This window comes from Spironucleus salmonicida, chromosome 4, assembly GCF_000497125.1.
Source record: "Spironucleus salmonicida strain ATCC 50377 chromosome 4, whole genome shotgun sequence".
NCBI classification, from domain to species: Eukaryota; Fornicata; order Diplomonadida; family Hexamitidae; genus Spironucleus; species Spironucleus salmonicida.
In genome coordinates, this window is record NC_090599.1 from 460,624 (window position 1) to 482,500 (window position 21,877).

The following is a 21,877-nucleotide window of genomic DNA, read 5'->3' on the forward strand; positions in this document are numbered from 1 at the left end:
GATTTTGGATCCTATTCTAGTTAAAATATATTGAAACATACCAGTTCCTATTTATTTCTTATAATACTCATGAAAAACGTACTAATTAGCATACTATTCACTCGAGGCCGAGGGCGAGCCGGATCTGGTTGACGATGTCCACCTCGCTAGTGAGCTTGGTGGGTATGCATGCGGTCCTGGTCGTTGCCTTGGTGTCTGGGCGGCGGTGCGTGACGAAGGTCCTCACGTAGTTGTAGTACTTATTCTTGAGGGAGAGCGCGGAGAGCGCGGGGAAGTGCTCGTCCCGGATCATCTGCCAGTTGCAGCCGTAGAGCCGCACGCCCTCGCTGAGCAGGGCCTCCTCCTGCTTGGTCCACTTGTGCTTCGCGGCGTTCATTTCTGGACTGCGAAGGTCGGGACAGTTGTGTACTTTCGCATATCCGGAATATATCAAAAAAGTTTGTGCAGTAAAAACAGAATTATGTGCATATACCCAATTAATGGGAGCGGGCCGCCTTATCTGGCGGCAGATACTATCCCGCCCCAGATAGTGAGAGGCGGGTTGCGCATATATGGGTATAAGTTTTATATTTCCCTCTCCAAAAACCGAAGTATCGATTCTGGTGCGGTGCGGCAGCGGAGCGAACCGGGCAGTAGAAGGAGAAGGATAAGGGGTGAGCAGGATGCGGGGTGCGGAGGCGCCTGAGCTGTCCCCTGAGCAGCGCGGGCGGGCACCCACAAGCGTATGGTTAGTATTCAGAAATTATGATAATATACTTATTGATATATGGAGTATATACATTATAACAAAACCGTATAATGAACATAAAGTTGGTTTTTAGATATTAATGGCTAAAAGTTATACAATAATCTTATGTTTTTAGTCATAAACTATTTTTATATTTAGATTAATGATATATAATAAGTAGCAGTATATAACCGTAAACTGCCTCTCACTATCTGGGGCGGGATAGTATCTGCCGCCAGATAAGGCGGCCCGCTCCCATTAATTGGGTATATGCACATAATTCTGTTTTTACTGCACAAACTTTTTTGATATATTCCGGATATGCGAAAGTACACAACTGTCCCGACCTTCGCAGTCCAGAAATGAACGCCGCGAAGCACAAGTGGACCAAGCAGGAGGAGGCCCTGCTCAGCGAGGGCGTGCGGCTCTACGGCTGCAACTGGCAGATGATCCGGGACGAGCACTTCCCCGCGCTCTCCGCGCTCTCCCTCAAGAATAAGTACTACAACTACGTGAGGACCTTCGTCACGCACCGCCGCCCAGACACCAAGGCAACGACCAGGACCGCATGCATACCCACCAAGCTCACTAGCGAGGTGGACATCGTCAACCAGATCCGGCTCGCCCTCGGCCTCGAGTGAATAGTATGCTAATTAGTACGTTTTTCATGAGTATTATAAGAAATAAATAGGAACTGGTATGTTTCAATATATTTTAACTAGAATAGGATCCAAAATCATTTCATTAAAACATAAATATACTTAATTGAGCAATGACTAGGTTTTTACTGCGATCTAATCTCAAATAATACTAGAAAGTATTATATAATTTATTGTAGGTATATATTTCAAAATTATTCTGGACTATTATTAGTTCTTTTAACAAAATATAACTGTTGATAAGAAACTTAACTCTATATCTAGAAATCGAAAAAACCTTCAGAATTTATCATGTAAAACCTATTACTGCTAAGTTTATTAGTTATTTTTTCTCAATCTGGTTTTCAATACTCGAAACGAAGATATATACACGCTTGCCGTACAATTTTATAACTAAACTACCAGAAATAAATCCTTCATCAACTATTTTCCTTCCCACATGATTTTAAACTAATTGTTAAGTGTAAATTTTAAATTTTTCTATTATTATACAATAATAAAGAGTATTATATACATTTCCAAAAATTCATGTCAATGCGGTCCGCATACCAATCTGCATACTCCCCTACGCGGTTAGGGAAAACGAACGCATACCAGTCGACACTAAATGATGCACAGCGGACCCTGAAACGCACGGAAGGTGAAGTTACCAAGCTGAGGCTCTTTAAGGCCGAAGTGGAGCAGCTCAAAAAGAAGCGGGAGCGCATAATGCTGAATCAGCAAAACCAAACTGCAAATTATGAGGAGACTAGGAAGCTGTACGAGGACTTCCAAACTATCCAGCAGCAGCACAAGAAGCTCATGAAAACATAGTACGAGTCCATCAAGGCCCAGGAGCGTAAAACAAAGGCCTCAGTGAAGACAGACTTGTTCCAGAAGCAACAATCGGTGTAACAGTAGAAACGCACTATTACGCTCAAAATGGAGGAGAACTACCACGTGAGGCAATAGCGCCTCTAGCAGTACAAGAAGCAGATCCAGGACGTGAATGACATCGAAAAACGTGCAAAAGATAACCGCCTGGCGCTGATCGAAACGAAAAAATGCGAGGTGGAGTCGATTAAAACGTAGCGGGTGCAGCAGTCTGAGGACATTCAGAAGTACTGTTGGGCCAAAATGGAAGGGTTGGAAGAGGAGAAATAGCGCCTTCTGCACGAGCTGCAGCAGATTGATTATGATGAGTGAGTTTGGGTGCTAACCAAAAAGTTGAGGTCTTAACTCAGTTGATTGTCATTTAGGTGATGAGAGATCGCTTGGCGTGTGAAAGTGTTGATTTTTAGCAAAAATTGGATATGTGTTATTCTGGGTGATAAAAGGATGCGGCGGATAGTGACATACGATTCGTTTAAAGCTATTGGTGGGAGCGGGTCAAATAATTTTATCATTAAGTAGGTAAGTTTTACTTTAGTTAACATTATTGAGAAGAAAAAATAAAATAGATTAAATTAATGGATTTTAGTTAATTTAAATTTTATACTGAAATATTTGGGATATACATTTTACTAACCTCCACATAATGTACAAGGTTATTAAATTTTTATCAGCTGGCTCGTACGCATCAGTTTATGAAATTGAAGATGAGTTTAATATGAGATTTGCGTTAAAACGTATTTATAGAAAAATACCAGTTACAACACTAGAAATGCATAAATTTATAGATTCAGACTTCATTATACAACCCTTGCAATTAATAATAACCAAAAATATTACTTTAAATATTATTTATCCTCTGGCAGTTTGTGATGCAAGAACATACTTTAAACAACATTTTACGTTTTAATAACTTGCTATTTTTGTATCAGATGCGCTTTATGGTTTAAATACAATTCATAAAATACAAATATCACATCGGGATATAAAACTAGATAACTTCTTGGTATTTGAAACAGGTAAAAAGTTATCGTTTAAGATTTGCGACTTTGGAATTTCACAAAGTTATAATACTGTATCAAGAAACTAGCCACAATATACACCAATTGAGTGTATTTTTAAGATGCCTTATACTTGTCAAAGTGATCTATATAGTTTTGGAATAGTGTTGTTAAAGTTATTAGGAGTTAAATTTTAGATAAAATCTAAATTTGATCAAATTGATATTGTAAAATCAGGTTAAAGATAGTTAGTAAAGACATTAAAATGTATTAAAAACTTAAAGCATAAAGACTTGTTACAGAAAAGAATTTAATGTAGAAATGAATTTTTCTCATTATCTAATTAGTGTCGAAATGATAAGTATGATATATTCAGAGAAATGGCGTGTTTATGCTTGTAAATGCCTTGTTAAAGACCTACTGCAGCTGATTTGATTCTAATGTTTGAAAATCAATTAGGAAGTATCAAAGAGCACAGAACATTGCACTGATGGTGGGGTATGATTTGTAGTAGATATATTGTTTATATTATTGGTTTTATTGCTTCCTTATAACGAATTAAAGATATCTATATATTCAAGAAATAGTAAACTAAAGTAATTATTATTGTAGTGAAGCTAAACAGTAAAGTTAGTGTAATAATTAACTACAAGACGTAATAAAGTCTAATTATTATATGGCTTTTAGATAAATAGCATAAAAATTTACCAATTAACAATTGAGCTAGCTATGATAAATCTCATAATAATTAAAATTAACTAAAAACAAATATAGCATTATATTATTATTTGTCAAAGAATGAAAATTAAAACAAATGATCTGCTTCTTTTATGGATGTTGGCAGCAATGCTTGTTTTGACCATCCCACTAGTTGTTTTTAATGACACAATTGGCATGTTTGTCTACATCATAAATTTTCTCATTTTCTTCATGGTAGTGGTTAAGATTGTTATTTAATAAATCATCCTTTAGAGCAAACAAAAAATTGAGTGACGTGACTGGAAGTTCACTGTAACGGTTTTTGATAGATAAATACAAAATCTCCCATCTACCATAGCAATATTAACACCTCTAGCGCGAAATTAGCGTTTATACTCACAATGACCTGGTAGCGTGAATTAAGAAATTGGCGAAGTTAGAAAAATATACCAGTATAAATCCTAAGACCTAGCACAACGTAGTTCAGCCACGTAGATGGTAAAGCAAAGAAACAAATAATAGGATCAATTGCCCACAGTATTATAGTAATAATCAATAGAATACGCTCTGATGTAGTCACAATTTATCCAAAAACCATATCGATACATTACATGGAATAGAGACCGAGAGCTAGGGATAGAAAGGATACAAAACAACGAATCTATACAACCATTTTCCAGTTATGTCTGATCCTTGCAGGCCAGTTGAAATTGCGTACGTAAAATACGTCCACTATTGTCATTTTTATAAGATAGGAATATATATATAATAGTTCACTTTCTCTATTACTAGACAAATCTATGGAGGGCATCAATAACACGAGGAAATACCGCATTAAGCTGCTTACTTACAATTTAAATAAGTGTAGAATTGACTTAATCGTTTTATAGGTTGAGTTGCAATCTATTTTAAAGCCATTCAAAATTGGTTTTTGCGTCTTCTTCTACAACCTAAATACCACTGCCAACTAATAAGTATAGTAAAGTAAATATTTAGTTTGTTTGCTTCCTTAGCTGCTAATAGCTCATTATGAGATAGCTAACGAATAAACTAAAGTTAGGGCTATCCACTCCTCCTATCGTATCTATCATTTCTGGAGATATTTTCATTTAAGGAGGATAGGGCTTAGGATCTCTATTGAATAACCAGCCAAAATCTATATGAAATAGCTATCCAGATGGTCTCACCATAATATTTGCTGAGTGCCTATCACCAATAGCTAATATAAAAGTCATAATTGAATATAGAGCAGTCGATTTAATAAAGTTTGTCGTTTGCTATGTTTCTGTAAGCTGAACAGTTTGAAACTATTTCAAGTACGTTTTTATGTTTTGTAATTTTTTATCAAGAAGAATTTCATCAATATCTATCGAAGGCTGAACGCATTCAATAATACCAAAATCAGGAGAGAATGCGAAACAGCCATATAATGAAGCAGATAAGTCTATTCCACCTGCTTACAACGTGCTGTCAAAAAATTAAAACATCTGCATGACAATTACGTCATTTCGCACATCGTCATTATACTTTAGTAAAACAGGGCACTCTGACCCATCTTCTAAAATCAGCCGGATCATAAGTGGCATTTTATTCGACTTAAAGACATGATAAACCTCAACGTTTATACCAATAACCCTGCAATTTTACCGAATGAACGGAAAATTTATTGCTTTTTTCTGCTTCAACAGCAGAGGATAGCGGTTCTTGTTCCGCAGCTCCTTCCCAAGCTGCTGGATCTGCCCCGGACGGTCCAAATTCGCTGCTTTTACGGTAACCCCCAAATTGTACAATTATTTCACAAAATCGACGCTGGCCTGAACGTCGCTAAAAACGACAGGAGAGGTCTCCTCGAGCTTCTAGAAGTACAGGCTGATCAAGTTCTCGTACTTGTTCCTCACGTCGACGCTGGCCGCCGAGTCGCGCCAAAGCTGCAAATAGAACGGAAACTGCACCGCTTGCATGAATTTCTCCTCGCAGTCGAAGAGTTCCAGCAGAAACAGCGCCAGCTCGCTTTCTGCGTCGAATTGGACGCAATTTGTGAGCTGGAACTGATATAACACGACCTCGCCGAAAGCGAAATTCCGCAGGTGGTGGATGGCGATTTCCCGCACTGCGGGCGCTGCAAACTGCGCCTGGAAGAACCACAGGACCTGCTCGATTGGAACGTTCTGGTACCTCGCGAATGCGCTAAAATTGGGCTCCTTGCGGGCCCGGATGCAGGCCAGCAGGACGTACGCGAACGATGCGCCGTCTCCGGCCAGAAAATCGCTGTTTTCGAGAAGGAGCTGCGCGTTCTGCAGCGGGACGAAAAATGGCCGCCGCAGCTCGCGTTGCAGCTGTTCCAGGACGCTTGCGCTTGGCGTAGCGGTTGCTCTGCTGAAGTTCGTCGTCTGTGCAAAAATTCCGCCGAATTGGTAGGCGTAGTCGAGCGAATTGTAGGTGCTCGAGAATTAGGCGTCGCGGGTGTGGAAAGCGGCGGTAGCAGCGTCAATAGCGTGATTTGTGGGTTCTGCGTTGGTGTGGAAGCGGATTTCGCTATCTGCGGTCGGGGGGACGAAGTTTCGCGCGCTGGTTCCAGCTAGGTCGAATGTGGGCGTGTTTGATACGATTTGGAGCTTTGCTGGTGCTACTGCGCTTGTAAGAATCGATTCTGGTCGGTTGGCGTTAATTTTCGCGAATCGCAGGACTTGGTTGATGTGGAACTGCTACTGGACGAGCAATATCTTCTCTAGAAGCTTGGGTTAAATGTTGTTATCGTAGATTTGTTGAATTTCGGCCAGCTAAAGCTGGTGAATTGCACGCGGCGGTAAATAGGTGCTTTAAGTCAGTGGTTTTTTGTAGTTTTTGTCTGCAAATACGATGTCGGTCGCCTGCGCTAAAATTTCAAAGGTGAGAGTATAGGTCGGGGTTTTGAGGTTATGTGCGCCTGTTTTTAATTGAAAAATGTAATTTTTCTTCTCAAACAGCTTAAATTAAAATTACGCTAAGGTGTCATCTTAGCGGATAATGCTTAATTTCAATATATCATCTGGCTTAAAAGATTGTATTTTAAGCGGAATTGCAAACTATTACTCTTTAAACGTAACTAAGCCTTTTTAATATTAATCGTTGAAGTCAGTAAAAAGAGGTGCAGTTTCTAAGGTTTCTTACTCGTATTGGAATGAAATTCTATAATCTTTTGGAAAAATTGTGAACTAGTCATTAAGAATTTTAATCTGCTTAAAATTAATCAAAGCGTAGTATGGTATTTCAGAAGATAAGGATACTAAATCCATTTAAAGCGTATATGTAATTATACTTTAGTATATAATAATTATATGACTGTCTTAAAAAATGTTCGTCAAAAACAGTGATTTTAGCATAAATTCACCTGAATTAAATACTTAAATCATAGCTCCAAGTTAATCAGTGGTTGATTTATCAATATTCTTTGATAATATTACTAAAATAAACGAAATTATAGATTAAAATTAGAATGTGTTCAGGTTTGTTAAAATTCTGATCAAAAATAGACATGATTCTTTAAGAACTACCGTTTTTATGCCATATATATTTTAGTCATATAAAATTTATTTAAAGATTTAGTCACTACTGGATTAGTTTATACTAACATTGAGAAAATATAATACTCATTAAAATATTCTTTAATATCAAATTATGATGACAACTTACATCTTATAATTGATTTAAAAGATGTAGTATATTTCAGTTAAAGCAGTTTAGTTTTCGAAGATGACGTTGCAAGAAGAACTAGATTCGTAACTTTCAGGAATGTGGCCAATAGCTGCCTAGATTTCTATATTTTCTGATCAATTATATACATAATTTCATGAAATAGCATTATATTCACATAAAATTATGAAAAATGATTAATATATAACTATAAACGAGATTTGTCAACAGTCAGATTAAGTTTGTTAAGCTTGGCGGTATATTACAGGCATAAGTTAACTTCCTGATTTTATTAAATTTTCTTGCAACCAGTAAAAACTATCATTGTCAGATGTTCAAAGTGTTGTTAAAATTGAGAAAAAGCTCAGTGACTGGTGATTATCACTAAAATACAATTTTACTTATCTCTTTAATATTGATTGTTTTTATTTCCAACTACAACCTGTTACATCTTTCTAAAATACTAATATTGTAAAATTAATACTTTGTTTTAATATCTCTATTGATATATTCAGTAATAATAGTTGCAATATCGGCTCGTAAATAAGGTAAATACTATTTATATATTTAAATTAACTAAGCTTTATCTTATATAATAAACATACAGCATAATATACAAATTTATTCATCTATGCTAATAGACTTGATAATATTAATAACTTAAATATATTTATTAATTATCTAAATAATATCATGCTCTGAAAGTTGATCATATATAATACTTAAAAACTCTGAACCATTCGTTATTATTAATAACTATTCTTTAAGAGTCAAAAATTTATCAAATTAATCAAATTCCGATAAGCAAAAATTATTACAATTAAAGAGGGTTTAAAGTTCTTAAAAAGTAGTTTGTGTATTTTCAATTTATCTTTCCATAATAGCATCTTTATATCTATTTTTAAAGAGAAATTAATTAATAGGAAGAGGTAAATCCGTCAGTTCTGAAAATTTTATTAACATATCTAGTAATATTTCGAAATTTTTATATGTAAAATTGTATAGTAATACTTGTGAGGCTATTGGTAACGATTTTGCTAAAATATCTTTAACTTTACAAATATGAATCAGTTGCTAATTGTTACTATTGATTATATCTTTATATTACAATCCTATAGTGGTTAATTTCATTTCAGTTAAGCAATATAGCATACCTTATTTTAATTTGAAATTAATACATTAGATATTTTTCACTTACTGATAAATATCAACATACACTTGAAAGAAATATTAATTTGGACCCCAGATATAATTATTTATCCATATGCTATCTATTATCTTTGATATAAAATCGAGATTTAATGTTTTAGGTACCAAAAATTTAAAAATCTAGCTATGAATAAATACTTCAGGATTACTTGTTTAAATTAAAGATAGTGCTTACTTGGATAATTCTAAACATGATAGTTCACGAACTTCAAATGGTGAAATAAAATTAAGCTTAGGATTTTAATTATTATAGAACATTACACACTTAAGAGCATGTTGAAGATTACCTTTAAACATATAAAGGCCATAGTAAATATGAGAAATTAATTACTATTCCTCAGTGGTATATTAATTACAGTAAAGTTTAAACTTTAAGTTTTAATTCTAAGAATTAGCTTTTATATAATTAACAACAAGATAGCATCTGGTTGATACTAAAGATAATAGATCAAAAAACTAATAAGGAATATTCAAAATGAATTCTAGAAGAATTTAAAGCAAAACATCATGTGTGAGAACCTCAAGTTTGGTTTTAAGAATATCAGGTACATGGTCTGCTACAAATTATAGGTTAACCAATACATTCTAAGCCTGTTAAAGATTTTATATCAAATTAATATTAGAATATAACTGCTAAATTAACAAAGTGTCTGTTACTGCGTTTTAACTTTTAAAACCAAGGATCTATTCTGTACTATTATTGTCTATGAGCACAGTTTATAATTTTTGCTAAACACAATAAGGAAATATTTTAAGTATGGAAGATTATATAGTTTACAATTCGAAAGTTATATCAGGAAAATATGTACGTTATAATTTAAGCTAAAGAACTTATTTAACATACATTAAATAATACATCACAACTATTATATAATATTATATCATTATTTATAAGAATGATTTTATATAAGTCTAGCGATAATTAAAAAATGTTTATTTCAGTAGTTAATATAATTAAGCAGTAATAATTATAAATATAAAATGAATAGGATATCCATAGATGTTTTTAAGAAGTCAACAATAAAAACACCGATAATTTAGTAAAGGTGACTATTAAAAAATCACCCAATAAATTATAATATAAAATTACATTGCCTAATTTAAATCAAATATTCACTATTATTTTGCCAAAAACTGCCAAATATCCTTCCATTTTTATTTATTAATAACGAAACCCCCCTAGCATTTTTATACTTTATAAACTTTATTACCAAATTTCACACAAAACTTATCTGGAACTATAAGATCGTCAAATTCGAAATCTGTAAAATGAATATCTGTTAATTTTTATAAAAATGCTACCTTTTACTTCAGTAATAAATTATTAGCTTGAAGAGAAGTCATTTAATAATATTCGGGTTATTAATACGTTTAAATAGGTATATCCGGAGTAGTATCTTTAGTTAAAGCTTACTCTTGTTAGTAAAATGCTAGTGAATATGATAAGAGTAAATCTTCATAGTCTGTTTTAGAATATTATTTTGAAAATAAAGTAGGGTTTGGAAGTTCTTTAAATTCTGATTTTTTAAGACTAACTATTTTTGATGTCAATTCAGTAAAAGATGGATCTTCATTTTTCATTTAAAATTTTATAAATTACCTACTACAATTTATTATTATATAAAATATTTCAATCCATAAATCTACTATTATTTATAATAATCACTATAGCGCAAAAAATGGATGAGGAGACAGTCTCACGCCACTCGTCTCAAATTGATAACATTTACTCTAGAGTAGAGTCTGAAATATATGTGAGTAAAAATACTGCGAAAATTATGCTGATACGATCACCATCAAGAAACAAAAATGTCAAAAAGGATGTTAATATGAGAAAATTATCATCGCTTCCAGAGGCACAATTTTTCAAGGCCAAAAAATCAGCACCTATTATTCCATAGCCATAAAGATAGCTGAAGCCCAGCGAAACGCTCGTTCACGAGAAGCGGAAACTTGCAGTTCAAAAATAGCTTTTAAAGGCTTTAGAGTCTGGAAATTTGAACTAGCCATAATAATCTCACAATATATCTGCTTAATAAGATCTAACGGATGCCTAAATGCGTGCTATTGCTTTGAACTCCCGTATCGAACACGCTAACGCATCGAAGTTAAAAAAGGAAAAGGTGAAAGAAAATTCCTTAAATATATCTAAATAGCGTTAACTTTCATTAGAAGATAAAAAACGAAAAGCTTTAGAAACAAAGTTGGAAGAGGAATTCATGCGAGAAGCAAAGCGTGAAAACTAGATTGAATAAACTATGAAAACATAGTAACTAAGGACATAAAGCCAGCTAGGCTGTTAGGTAATCTAAGATAAGGTTGGGATGATGTAAGAAAAAATTAGATTGGAAAGGTACGAAACAGAAAAATAAATGCAGATAGAAGCAGATCAAGTTAAATGTGAAAGAGAATTTATTTAGAAGCGCATTGAGGAGCTCAAGGAGAAGAGCTAACGATTTAATAAGTGAAATGTTGAAAATGATTTTATTAAAAATAAATAATATGAATCTTTACTACTATATATTAACAATATTACTTTCTTTTTATTCGTCATAATGTCAATACTAGAGTCAAAGATCGAAACTCCTGAACAGTTTAAGGAAATTAAACTAGTAATTTAAGATCATTTGTTAATTTAAGATTAAAAATCTGAGCTGTATAAGCACCATATAATTGGTAAGCTTATTACATTTGCATCTAGCACTGAAGTTGTCGATATATAAATAGAGGTTTTAGAAACAATTGATTTATTTTTATAAGACTCATCAGATTTAATTTTAGTATCACAGTCTTCTATATTGTATTTGTGTATGATATTGCTGAAAAATAGCAACCCTCTACTTTAAATTGCATCCCTTAAGTTGTTAACTTCTTTGTGTTAATATGATGAAAACGCAACAGCTTTACTTTAAAATCATCATTTGATTAAAAATATTGTATTGCTAGCGGAGTAAATCATGAGCCAAGATATAACTGAAGATATTACGTTACTTATTCAACATTTTACTACATTCATGTATATTTGTTGCTCTGTCTCAACAAAAGTATAGAAAAAACTATCTTAGGCGGGGATTTCAGACTTTCTTCTTAATGCAACTGAGAAATTATAAGATACTACATAACCATTAGCATCAACATTAGCGATATTACAGATGTTGTCATAAGAAAAATTTATTGCGTAAGCTGTTATGTAAAGAAACTATCATGAGTTTTTGTTGAAGATGTTATAAAAGTATTTAGATAATCAAACGAATATAGAAATCTGTTAACTTGTATTGAATCTTATTGGAACAATCTGTGCCGTTTTTTCTGCATCTGTTGCACAATTCATGTAAGTAAAAATTCCTAGTATGATATATTGTATTATTCTCGATACTAAAGATATTAACCTATTAAGATTTGCAGTATCTGCTTTAGTTGAAATCTTATATGCTGACAAAGGTTATAAATATTAAAACCTAACAGTCAATTTAAGATAAATTGGTCAAATTGATGATTTGTTATAAAATCTTATCGATCTTCCAGATAAATTTGAAGATGATAGTGAATGTTATACAGTATGGGCTATAATGATGAGAATGTTAGCTAGTGTACCTAAGAAAGAAGACCATGTGAGATAAAGCATATTATGTAGAGGGGTCTTAAAAAGATTATTAGTAGGTTTAACTAGTGACGTTAGTCTTAATGCTAAAATATCGCTTTTAGATGCGTTGGGTTAAATGTTTTGTAGGCAATAATTACCACCACAAGTATATTTAGATGATTTGGCCAAAACAACATCTGTGGTTTTAAAGTTGAAGAGAGAGTTTGTTAGCTTTAAAAATTAAAAGAGTGCTGAAAAATTATTATATTTAGAAGCAGTTGAACGTGCGAAAACAGTCTTAGAGAGATTAGGACATTAAGAGGGTCGAAATACTACTAAATATACTATGTATAGTATGTTTATTATGGGTTGTACTTTACTTGTAGGTGCTGGTATTAGTTTTTTGGTTAGAGGGGTGAACTGATAATATATGAAATTATTTGTTTTTGGTTTTCTATAATATCTTTACAATACAATTTAAAATAACTTTATATTTAAATTCAAAATGTGCTTCTCGAAATGTGTTTCTGAACCAACCACTGAATGGTTTGATGCCGCTATTAACAATAATATTACTATTATATAACAATAGATGAAATAGAACTAAGGAAAACGGGAATTAAGACTATAAACAGATGTTATCTTTACAGGATTTACAGCATTTTTTTACTCAGTTTATCATGAAAATTTGGAAGTGTTGTCATTGTTATTACTTGATGAATTTACTCTCCCTACTATTGAACCTATACTATTTGATGAAGATTAGATGATATAGTCCCAAGTTAATATGATTCTTCCAGAGGATAAATAAATAGATAATGAAAATGACGAATAGGCAAAATAAAAAGATGAAATTAAGCTACGGGAAAAATCTAAGCTATTAGAAAAAATTAAAAAATTAAAAAATAATGAAGTTGTTCCAGAATATAATATTAGAGAATTTCCATCTAACTCAACAGCTCTAGATTTAGCTGTTCATTAATCAAATTGGAGAGCATTTGATATAATGTACGAGTCGATATTATTTTAGCCAGATCTGTTTTCTCCTATTCTTGGATATATGAATGAACACGGTGAAACTACTTTACATTTCTTCGTTAGAAATGGTAGTCCTGAGGCTTTGTATATGTTGAAAAGAACTGGAAGAATACTGATAGAAAAAGAAATTGACAAAGAAGGCGAAAGCGGGCTCAATCCTGTTGTTTTGTCTATTAGATCCGGTAGAGTAGATTTTTTAGAATACTTCTTAAGCCTAGCATACGATGACTTTTTCTTCGAAAAAATTAAATTTTGCTTACGTAAATAGAAAAGAAAGCCTGCTGTTGAAGAGCTTTGCACACCAAGTCTCATGTTCAGCACAACAGAAGAAGAAGCCCAATAGGCGTCGTTTTTACTCTAAGGGTTTAGACGAAGATCATTACCACCTGCACCAGAATGGTTAGTTTTAGAAATTAGAGAAAAAATTGAATAAATGAATAGAAGCTCATACGAAGAGCCCATTGAGGAAGGGCCAGTTGCCCCATGGATCTAAACGCAAAGAGATTTAAATATACATGTCGATTCTAACCGAAACTCTTTCACACGTTAAAGCACCAGTGGGAAGTCTTAGCGAGCGTCTGTAGCTGAACTTCCACCAATGACACCAAAGCTAGAGCATTTTATCTCATAGGAATAAACCAAGTAGCATAACAAAGATGGTCTTTTGCATGTTTATGAGTAAGTAGCATTACCCAAACCTAAATAGGAGGCTCCAAAAGTTTCTGTATATGGAATTTAGCTTTAAGCTGATGATGAGAGTTCTGACGCCGGACGCCAAGAAATAAATGTTTTAGAAGACTAGACTCCTATTAAAGATAATGAGAATTCTGTCGAAGACTTGTGAAACCTTTTTGATCACTCACTGCCAACACTAACACAAACTTCTAAATTATTGCTCCAAACCTCGAAATGACCATCAGCAAATATCATTTTAATGTTTTTGTCTACTGAAAATGCGTCATGTACCCTTCCAGATATCATTCTCATTCCTTTACTTTTAATCATATCAAAATCTTAACAGATACCAGTTTCACTTTAAAATCCTAAAAAGCACCAGCCAACACAACTACATAAGGAGCGAAAATTTATATTTTTATCAATAACTTCAATTGAACTAAGAGTAAATTTTCGTAAAGTACCATCTGGAGATAGAGCTAGAGCCTGATTACCGAGTGCAGCGACGTGAGATAAAAATGAATTTGAGGTAGGTAGAGCTGTAAACGAGAGTGTTGGTATTTAGAGTATTAAAATTGACCCTGATGTAGTTGATGCGAAAATATTACCATTAGATATAGTGATATCTGTTATTTAGAAATGATTTGGGAATGTAAAAATTGTTGCGTTTCTAACCGCTTTAAGCGTTGTTTAATGAATAAGAAACGATGAAATAGTATTCGTTGAGTTATTATAATTAAAAGTAGATGAAGGAGAGTGTGAGGTAATAGGAAAATCAGCAGTTTCAAGTGTTATTAAAGTAGTATCTTCAAGTGTAAAAGCTCTTAAGTATTTTTTAGTCCTTGTTTATTCGTTTGATAAATGTATTGTATTTTATTATAATATATCCATAACAAGATTAAATGATGACCTAGGTTCTGAAACTGGTGCTTATATTTCTACATCTAATGATTTAGTTTCCTAGTATGTTTAAATCCCACGTTAAACATGACCAGATTACATAGTTGTAAATTGCTCTCGATTTACTAGATTGATAATCTTTTATTTATACGTCATTTCATTTTATTAGAAGGTGGTTTTGAAAGAGGATAACATAATATAAGGAGGATATTCAAAATTGCCTTAAGTAGGTTATTTTGATGTTATTTACTTAGTAGTAGCTTATTGTTATTAATGTTCTGATGACTCTGAATCAAAGTCCGTAGAATCAAAATCAGACATTTTAATATAGTTTTTAATATGATATATAATAATTACTATAATCACAAAGTAAGATCCTAAATATGCTTCTTGATATGCGCTTACAAATTTGCTACATTTAAATCATACAGCTTATTGTTCTCCTTAATTAATGTTTTGACCTATAATTTTTCCAAAAATTACTAGACAATAAGGGTGTCTTAAATTTCTACATCATAAGATTCTATCTTATTAATTATTTAATCTAGATCATAACCTACACAAATTTATTTCTTAATCTTTAAAACTTGGCAAGGTATCGTATCTTTAAGGTCTTATAAAGCTTTAACACAATATGCTTCTAAATATTCTAAATTTAAATTTGATAAATTATCGATTTCTAGAATATTTTTAATTGAAAAGTCTTGTTAAACTTTATGTAATTTATTATTTAAGACTCTACAATCCCCTCTATTATTTTGCAACATCTTTTTGATAAGAATATTCATGCCTGTTGAGCATTCTTACCCAGACTATTATTATAAAATTACTTTTAATTATTCATCAGTATAATCCTGAATATCAAATACCTTAGCTATTGGAAATTTGAGGAATTAGTTTAATTTATTTGTAATATCATTACAAATTAAAATAATTAAGCTTTTGGTTTTCCTATTCATGAGTTTATTTACAAATTACAAGAATTAGCTTTGATTTGTGTTTATAAACTAATCTACTTCATCTAAAATAACAACCTTGCTTCTAATAGTAGGAGGAAAATCTAAACTAATTTTACAGTTAATATAAAATGATTTAGGAAAAGCTAGGTTAACGGTATATGTTTTACCAATTCCTGGATTTCCTTTAATTATAGTTATAATTGAAATATTAGATTTGTTTACTTAATATTCTAAATGCTTTAAATCATCAAAAAATTATTCCCGACCAAAAGGCTTCATTAAGAAATGGAAAAAATATTTTATTCTATTATCTACTTATTAAGTAAAATCTCTCATATTGGATTACAAATTTTTCGTGGTATGCTTTTATTTTATTAATATTTTATAAAATTAGTTGATTATGTTAAGTTAATTATATAGTTATATAGAAACGTTTAATGAGTAAAATGATGTCTATCTAACATTACTGTATTTTACTTTTTTGTTATGATAAATATAATATTACGAAATAATTGACAAGTTAAAACCAGTGATTTCGGTTTAGAATGCTAAACTTTGTTTATGTTATATACTAGGTATCCTACCGTTAATTAATAATATTCAACAATAATAAAAATACTCATAATACTCATTTAATAATAAATTTTCCTGTAATATTAAGATCAACGTCATTATTTAATCTAGCTTTCCTATAAGCTATTTCAGCTTAGCTAACTGGTCTAGTGATTGTAACTGATCTTAGTACTGCTTTTTTTGAATTTTCTAGTTTGCTACTCGGTCTGGTAACTTGGCTCTTTTTAATAAGACTTATTGCTGCTCTTTCATAGCTACTCTACGGTTTAACCTATGTCTCGTAGACAGGTTTCTATTAAGGATTGTTTTAAAGTGGCTATGATGCTATTGAGGTATCCAATGCCATTAAATTAACCGCTTAAAATGTGGGTCTGACAGATAACTTTACAAAATCATCATCATGTTCAACTGGATAATCCTTAAAATTAACAGATACTTATGATTTAAGATTGAAATCCTAATCTGATTGAGAGTCTTCACATAATCCAGCTATATTGCTTTCTGCAAGTTTGTGTAGCCGGCTATCTACCATATTTTTAAGACCTTACATATCATTTTTCACTATGGATCTCAATAATTTTTCAGATGGACCAATAATACCCATTTAAACTGCATTATCATTAACAATAAAAGATTTCTATTATTAAGTTTTGATAAATCTTTCTTTCTTCTTCTTTAATTCCTAACGTATTGGTGAGCCTTACATTTGAAGCTAAACGTTAAAGTAAGCAGCTTTAGAAACATCTGTTTTACTGACATTTCTTATAACAGATAATGTCTAAATAAGTTATTTCTATATAAATTCTTTACTATTTAATACACCTTATGCGAAGTCGGCCAATCCAATATTGCTATCTCCTGATAAAGATAAAGGACCTAAAAATCTAAATGAAAATCCATGTTCTTTAAACTCTAATGACTTCTCTAAATATAACTTTGCAAAGCTTAACGTGTAAAAATGCAAAGAGCTATCAATTTATAATTATTTTCGTAGAACCTCTATAGAAAGCTCTATATCTAATAGATTTTTGTAAAATTATGGATACTTTTATATAATTTTATCAATATTATTAACAAAATACTATTTAGAATATTACTAATCTTGTGCATCATTGAAAATATACAACATTGAAATAGCAATTTGTTTGTATTTCTGCTCTTTATTGTTAATAATCTTAACAAATTATTCAAATTATTCAAATAGATGCTTTTCTGCTTGAATTCTATTATGTTCTTACGATTATAATACATCTGCTTATTATTATTCTTCTTTAAGTTTTTCCAACCTTTATTATTCTATTAATGCTAATTTATCTCTATCTGCTTTTGTCTCATTTAATTCACTCCAAACCATCCACTATGTAATTTTATCAATTTTTATATGTTCAACAATTTTATCATACAAACTCAAAGATAAATAGTCTTCTAATATTTCTTATTAAGTATCTCTTAGGGCTTAACTTTCTAACAATAAATTTTAAAATTTCTATTCTATAAGAGATTCTTTAACATTTTTTATTAACATTAACTTAAAATTGTTAAGCTAAGATTAAATTTTAGTAAATTATAATGAACCAATAGTAGAAATAGGCATTATTATAGAACTCTACTAGTTATCCAATATTTATAAATATCTTGCCTTAAAGTCTTAAATGGTCTCAGCTAATGCAAGAATTGAGCAATAAAATGTATTTTAAAACGTAGATGTAATGATTTTTGCTGAATAGCATAGCAGTGATATTTAAAGATATCTGTACGGAATCTGAAATTCATTTTTCTTGCCTGATGCAAGAGCTTTAACCTATTTTTTCTCCTAATACATTTTAGAAAATGTCATTTTAATACCTTAATCTTTATTAAGTAGATGCTATTTTTATGCCAATTTCTCCTATTTTAAGATATACTTACGTTATTTGGTTGTCTTCTTTTGTTTTTATTTATCAATATCCCGCTAATAGGTTAAAAATTTATCTTTCAATGCTTACCATGATAGATCTGGTGAACTTATCACTACCGGTTATTTGATATTTTTATAAAATTCTTTATAGTCTGTATCTAACATTTGTAATAATGCACTTTATAGCGAAAATTAACTAATTGAAGACAAAAATGTTAATTAATCATTTATATAAAAATCATAAGCATTATTTATAAAACATTAATCAACTACATTTAATTATAAATCTATTTTAACAATTTAAATTCCTTTATCATAATGTAACGAAGATAAATTTATATCAAAAACATCTAATATACTTTCCCGTTTTAAAATTTCCTTAGCAAATGATTCTTTATAAACAGAGTAATCTTCTAATCCATTAAGATTTCGATACTCTGCTGAATCAATAAAATTCAAATTCGTTACTAAATATTTTTTGTTTATTTAATCAGTGGGCTTACAATATTTGTAATGCTTCATTTATACCATTTCATCATCAGAAACTAAATCTAGTTATTATTTAAACTGATTTTACGAGAAGAACAAAGAAGTCTATAAGATATTATTAAATATTAAAGCAGTATCAATATTCAATTCAAATTAATTTTTAAGGGCGTATGTTTTAAACATACTAGTTTTTCTTGTAGTTACACAGTTATCATCTATTAACTTATTTGGGATTGGTTTTAAGGCTAAAAATATATTTACCTTCTGTATTTCTTTGATAGATAATTTAATTTTTTCATTTAATTTTTATAGTTTAATCTAATTATTAGTCAATTTTTATTGTTATTAAACATTTATATTTTTTATTACTCTCCTTCTTGCAGAATGGGATCTAAAAATACCTTTTAAAGTCTATGACACATTATCAAAATAGTAAACATTTTTTTCAAATTTTTACTATTTATATGAAAAATCATTAACATTTTAGTCTTTTAAAATTGAATATAGATTCCTTTTGTTAATATAATTACAGCTCTATATTTTATCTTATAATAAATCATCTACAAAATTCTCAAACTTAATCATTGCCTTTGGAATTTTTTATATAGGTTAGAGATTGAATATTTATGTTGGGGCTAATTTAATGTCTTTATTTAGCTGAATTTTTGGTGCTTCTGATTCACATAGTTACTATATTATCACATATGAGTATGTTGTCCTTGTTTATAAATTAATCAAGGATTTAGATTTTAATAATTACTTGCATTCAGGGTATTTAATATTCATTTTGCTTCTTTTGATTTCTTATGTTTCCACAAACGGATCTCTAAACGGAATATACTTTAGAAAAAGTTTTTCTCTTTCAGTAAGTTAAAATTAATATTCAAATGAATCAGATTCAGGTATTGAAGTAGATTCTGATTAAACCTCTTCATCATCAGTTGAATAATATTCAGAACTGACTTCATCTATAATATGCTAACTAGTTCCAGATGATTATAAGATTTACTCAAATTACTCATCTAGCTTTGGTATTGGTGTTTTCTTTTTTCTTTTAACACGTTCTTATTGTGCTAATTTGTCTAAAGCACTAACTTAGTGTTTTGAAGGGTCTGATTACATAAATTCCAATTTACCATCTTGTTTTAACATAATTGGAGATTTTTTACCTTTAAACCCAGAAATTCCTTATTTTTCTTCTAATTCAATCTATGGCGTCAGTTATTTTACATTTTTAACATTATCTGCGACTATTTTTTAAATAAAATATTTACGTATACTCATAATAAACTTGAATAGCTTATCGATGACTGCATTCTCAATATTTCCTTAGTTCTTGATCTACTTCTTAGCAAACACATAAAAATTCTACTTATCATTCACCAAAAGTAGCAACTGAAGCCCAACTAAGTTATTTATTGAGATCAATTCTGAATTTACACTTATATTAATTTATTTCGTCAATGCTATTTGCTGCTCGTCCGACTATTTCGCGTTTTTGGGCGATTTTTACTAGTTCAGCACAGAATTGTACACATGCCGCAGATTCTCTGCGAACAACGCCTAAGAACTGACATCAAACTTCAGAATCTAAAATATAGCTTATATATCGCTAAAAGTCAAATCCTGAAACTCCTAATTAAACGGTACAGAAAGCTATCTGATGATTTTCTCCGTCGTAAGTACCTCCAGATCCTCAGATGCGGTGTACGATTCTTAGCTATAAGACCCAGAATCTGCCCCCAAATCTCCACCAGAATCGTGAATTTTTGGCTGTATTTCCTCCCTTTTTTTCGATTTTTTGAACGTTCTGCCGCTCTTTCCAACGACCTTCCCGTGACGCTATTTTGTAGGGTTCCCGAAAAGCGTATTTTCGCGCTATCGCTCGCTCTCGCAACCGCCCAAAACTCCCAAATCCGCACCTATCAGCGGCAGCACGCTATTGAGCTCCCCTAACAGCTTTTCAATCGGCTACACTCCCTCTCCACCATTTTGAACTGATTTGAGGGCTTTGGCTACGAATGCCTAGAAGAGCTCTGCGGCTTTCTCCTCGCCCACAGCCCCGACGTCGATCGAAATTCCCTGTTTCTGCAAGTGATCCAACACGAGCCGCAGCGACGAATTTCCGTACCCGCTTTCGAGCGTTTTCCTCTACGTTTCGCTCAAAAAATTGTAGATGTTCTTATCCTCGGAAACGTGATATAAAGAATTTTTCTGATCGCTGTCGAGGCTTTGCATTAACCTGGCGGACGTTTCAGGGCCATGTCGGATTGTATTGAAATCAAAGCTTTTAAGCAGTTTCTTGAAGTCTTTTTTGGCGCTTCCGCCGTCCAGTTTCTTGGTAATTTGCGCTAAATATGCCTAGATTTCTTCTGGTGACATCTTGTTGCCTTAGAATAACAAAAATCCGGCTGCCGTTCCCGATTTGCTTAGTTTCATTAACTGAATTATAAAGCGCTGGATCGCAAGCGGCTCGTCCAGGTTCAACTCCCGCAAGTCCAAGATCTTTGCTGCGAACTCGGAGACATCAATTTTTGTGAGCTAAGACGAGGCTTGCGCGTTGCTGATGAGCTGCGAAATTGACGTATTTTCGTATAAGAACCGGTTTGATTTTTTGAAGTTTTTAGAGTCTGATATGGATTTTGGGATTGCAAAACTTTTAATGTTCATACTAACGTTATCGCCGAACGGTAGAGAGTCCGGTTTTAGAGAATACGCTTATTGGATTCTTTTGGGTATTTTGGTGTGCTAGTGACCGAGAATCGGCTTAAAATCGTTTTTGAGCTTCGCAGAAATTCTAATTTTCTATAGCTAATTTTCTGTATTGACTTTAGATTGCTCTAGAAATAGCTATTTTTGGCCCAAGGTTTGTTATTTTTACAGGTCATTGAACTGTACAGGTTTGTCATCAAAAACTAGAGGCTAC

At 31.9% G+C, this 21,877-nt stretch overlaps 16 protein-coding genes across 16 annotated transcripts in view; 8 read left to right on the plus strand and 8 right to left on the minus strand. All coding sequences in view use genetic code 6, as the record gives it.

The window, feature by feature from the left end:
• Positions 1-97: 97 nt before the first annotated feature.
• On the minus strand, positions 98-781 carry SS50377_23697 (Myb-like DNA-binding domain-containing protein; the record flags this gene model as incomplete). The annotated part of the gene is made up of 1 exon (XM_067907561.1): positions 98-781. The coding sequence occupies one exon, from the start codon at positions 779-781 to the stop codon at positions 98-100; it is 684 nt and encodes a 227-aa protein (XP_067764535.1).
• Positions 782-1,089: 308 nt separating this feature from the next.
• On the plus strand, positions 1,090-1,368 carry SS50377_23698 (Myb-like DNA-binding domain-containing protein; the record flags this gene model as incomplete). The annotated part of the gene is made up of 1 exon (XM_067907562.1): positions 1,090-1,368. One exon carries the CDS (start codon positions 1,090-1,092, stop codon positions 1,366-1,368), a length of 279 nt encoding a protein of 92 aa, XP_067764536.1.
• Positions 1,369-1,914: 546 nt separating this feature from the next.
• Positions 1,915-2,571, plus strand: SS50377_23699 (uncharacterized protein; the record flags this gene model as incomplete). The annotated part of the gene is made up of 1 exon (XM_067907563.1): positions 1,915-2,571. The coding sequence occupies one exon, from the start codon at positions 1,915-1,917 to the stop codon at positions 2,569-2,571; it is 657 nt and encodes a 218-aa protein (XP_067764537.1).
• Positions 2,572-2,902: 331 nt separating this feature from the next.
• SS50377_23700 (Kinase) lies at positions 2,903-3,748 on the plus strand (the record flags this gene model as incomplete). The annotated part of the gene is made up of 1 exon (XM_067907564.1): positions 2,903-3,748. The coding sequence occupies one exon, from the start codon at positions 2,903-2,905 to the stop codon at positions 3,746-3,748; it is 846 nt and encodes a 281-aa protein (XP_067764538.1).
• A 307-nt stretch (positions 3,749-4,055) lies between these two features.
• Positions 4,056-4,250, plus strand: SS50377_23701 (Transmembrane domain-containing protein; the record flags this gene model as incomplete). Its single annotated transcript, XM_067907565.1, has 1 exon — positions 4,056-4,250. The coding sequence occupies one exon, from the start codon at positions 4,056-4,058 to the stop codon at positions 4,248-4,250; it is 195 nt and encodes a 64-aa protein (XP_067764539.1).
• A 13-nt stretch (positions 4,251-4,263) lies between these two features.
• Positions 4,264-4,698, minus strand: SS50377_23702 (Transmembrane domain-containing protein; the record flags this gene model as incomplete). The annotated part of the gene is made up of 1 exon (XM_067907566.1): positions 4,264-4,698. One exon carries the CDS (start codon positions 4,696-4,698, stop codon positions 4,264-4,266), a length of 435 nt encoding a protein of 144 aa, XP_067764540.1.
• Positions 4,699-4,729: 31 nt separating this feature from the next.
• SS50377_23703 (putative Phosphatidylinositol 3-kinase) lies at positions 4,730-7,231 on the minus strand (the record flags this gene model as incomplete). Its single annotated transcript, XM_067907567.1, has 1 exon — positions 4,730-7,231. The coding sequence occupies one exon, from the start codon at positions 7,229-7,231 to the stop codon at positions 4,730-4,732; it is 2,502 nt and encodes an 833-aa protein (XP_067764541.1).
• Positions 7,232-7,616: 385 nt separating this feature from the next.
• Positions 7,617-8,006, plus strand: SS50377_23704 (uncharacterized protein; the record flags this gene model as incomplete). Its single annotated transcript, XM_067907568.1, has 1 exon — positions 7,617-8,006. One exon carries the CDS (start codon positions 7,617-7,619, stop codon positions 8,004-8,006), a length of 390 nt encoding a protein of 129 aa, XP_067764542.1.
• Positions 8,007-8,009: 3 nt separating this feature from the next.
• Positions 8,010-9,695, minus strand: SS50377_23705 (uncharacterized protein; the record flags this gene model as incomplete). The annotated part of the gene is made up of 1 exon (XM_067907569.1): positions 8,010-9,695. The coding sequence occupies one exon, from the start codon at positions 9,693-9,695 to the stop codon at positions 8,010-8,012; it is 1,686 nt and encodes a 561-aa protein (XP_067764543.1).
• Positions 9,696-9,950: 255 nt separating this feature from the next.
• SS50377_23706 (uncharacterized protein) lies at positions 9,951-10,418 on the minus strand (the record flags this gene model as incomplete). Its single annotated transcript, XM_067907570.1, has 1 exon — positions 9,951-10,418. One exon carries the CDS (start codon positions 10,416-10,418, stop codon positions 9,951-9,953), a length of 468 nt encoding a protein of 155 aa, XP_067764544.1.
• Positions 10,419-10,516: 98 nt separating this feature from the next.
• SS50377_23707 (uncharacterized protein) lies at positions 10,517-11,305 on the plus strand (the record flags this gene model as incomplete). The annotated part of the gene is made up of 1 exon (XM_067907571.1): positions 10,517-11,305. One exon carries the CDS (start codon positions 10,517-10,519, stop codon positions 11,303-11,305), a length of 789 nt encoding a protein of 262 aa, XP_067764545.1.
• Positions 11,306-11,392: 87 nt separating this feature from the next.
• SS50377_23708 (uncharacterized protein) lies at positions 11,393-12,844 on the plus strand (the record flags this gene model as incomplete). The annotated part of the gene is made up of 1 exon (XM_067907572.1): positions 11,393-12,844. One exon carries the CDS (start codon positions 11,393-11,395, stop codon positions 12,842-12,844), a length of 1,452 nt encoding a protein of 483 aa, XP_067764546.1.
• An 81-nt stretch (positions 12,845-12,925) lies between these two features.
• On the plus strand, positions 12,926-14,302 carry SS50377_23709 (uncharacterized protein; the record flags this gene model as incomplete). The annotated part of the gene is made up of 1 exon (XM_067907573.1): positions 12,926-14,302. One exon carries the CDS (start codon positions 12,926-12,928, stop codon positions 14,300-14,302), a length of 1,377 nt encoding a protein of 458 aa, XP_067764547.1.
• Positions 14,303-14,313: 11 nt separating this feature from the next.
• On the minus strand, positions 14,314-15,354 carry SS50377_23710 (uncharacterized protein; the record flags this gene model as incomplete). The annotated part of the gene is made up of 1 exon (XM_067907574.1): positions 14,314-15,354. One exon carries the CDS (start codon positions 15,352-15,354, stop codon positions 14,314-14,316), a length of 1,041 nt encoding a protein of 346 aa, XP_067764548.1.
• Positions 15,355-15,395: 41 nt separating this feature from the next.
• Positions 15,396-16,271, minus strand: SS50377_23711 (uncharacterized protein; the record flags this gene model as incomplete). Its single annotated transcript, XM_067907575.1, has 1 exon — positions 15,396-16,271. The coding sequence occupies one exon, from the start codon at positions 16,269-16,271 to the stop codon at positions 15,396-15,398; it is 876 nt and encodes a 291-aa protein (XP_067764549.1).
• Positions 16,272-16,620: 349 nt separating this feature from the next.
• SS50377_23712 (uncharacterized protein) overlaps positions 16,621-21,877 on the minus strand; it is a gene marked incomplete at both ends in the record, with an annotated part of 6,888 nt that continues 1,631 nt past the window's right edge. Inside the window, one exon of the mRNA XM_067907576.1 lies at positions 16,621-21,877. This exon is cut by the window's right edge and continues 1,631 nt beyond it. Coding sequence (XP_067764550.1) covers positions 16,621-21,877 — 5,257 coding nt within the window.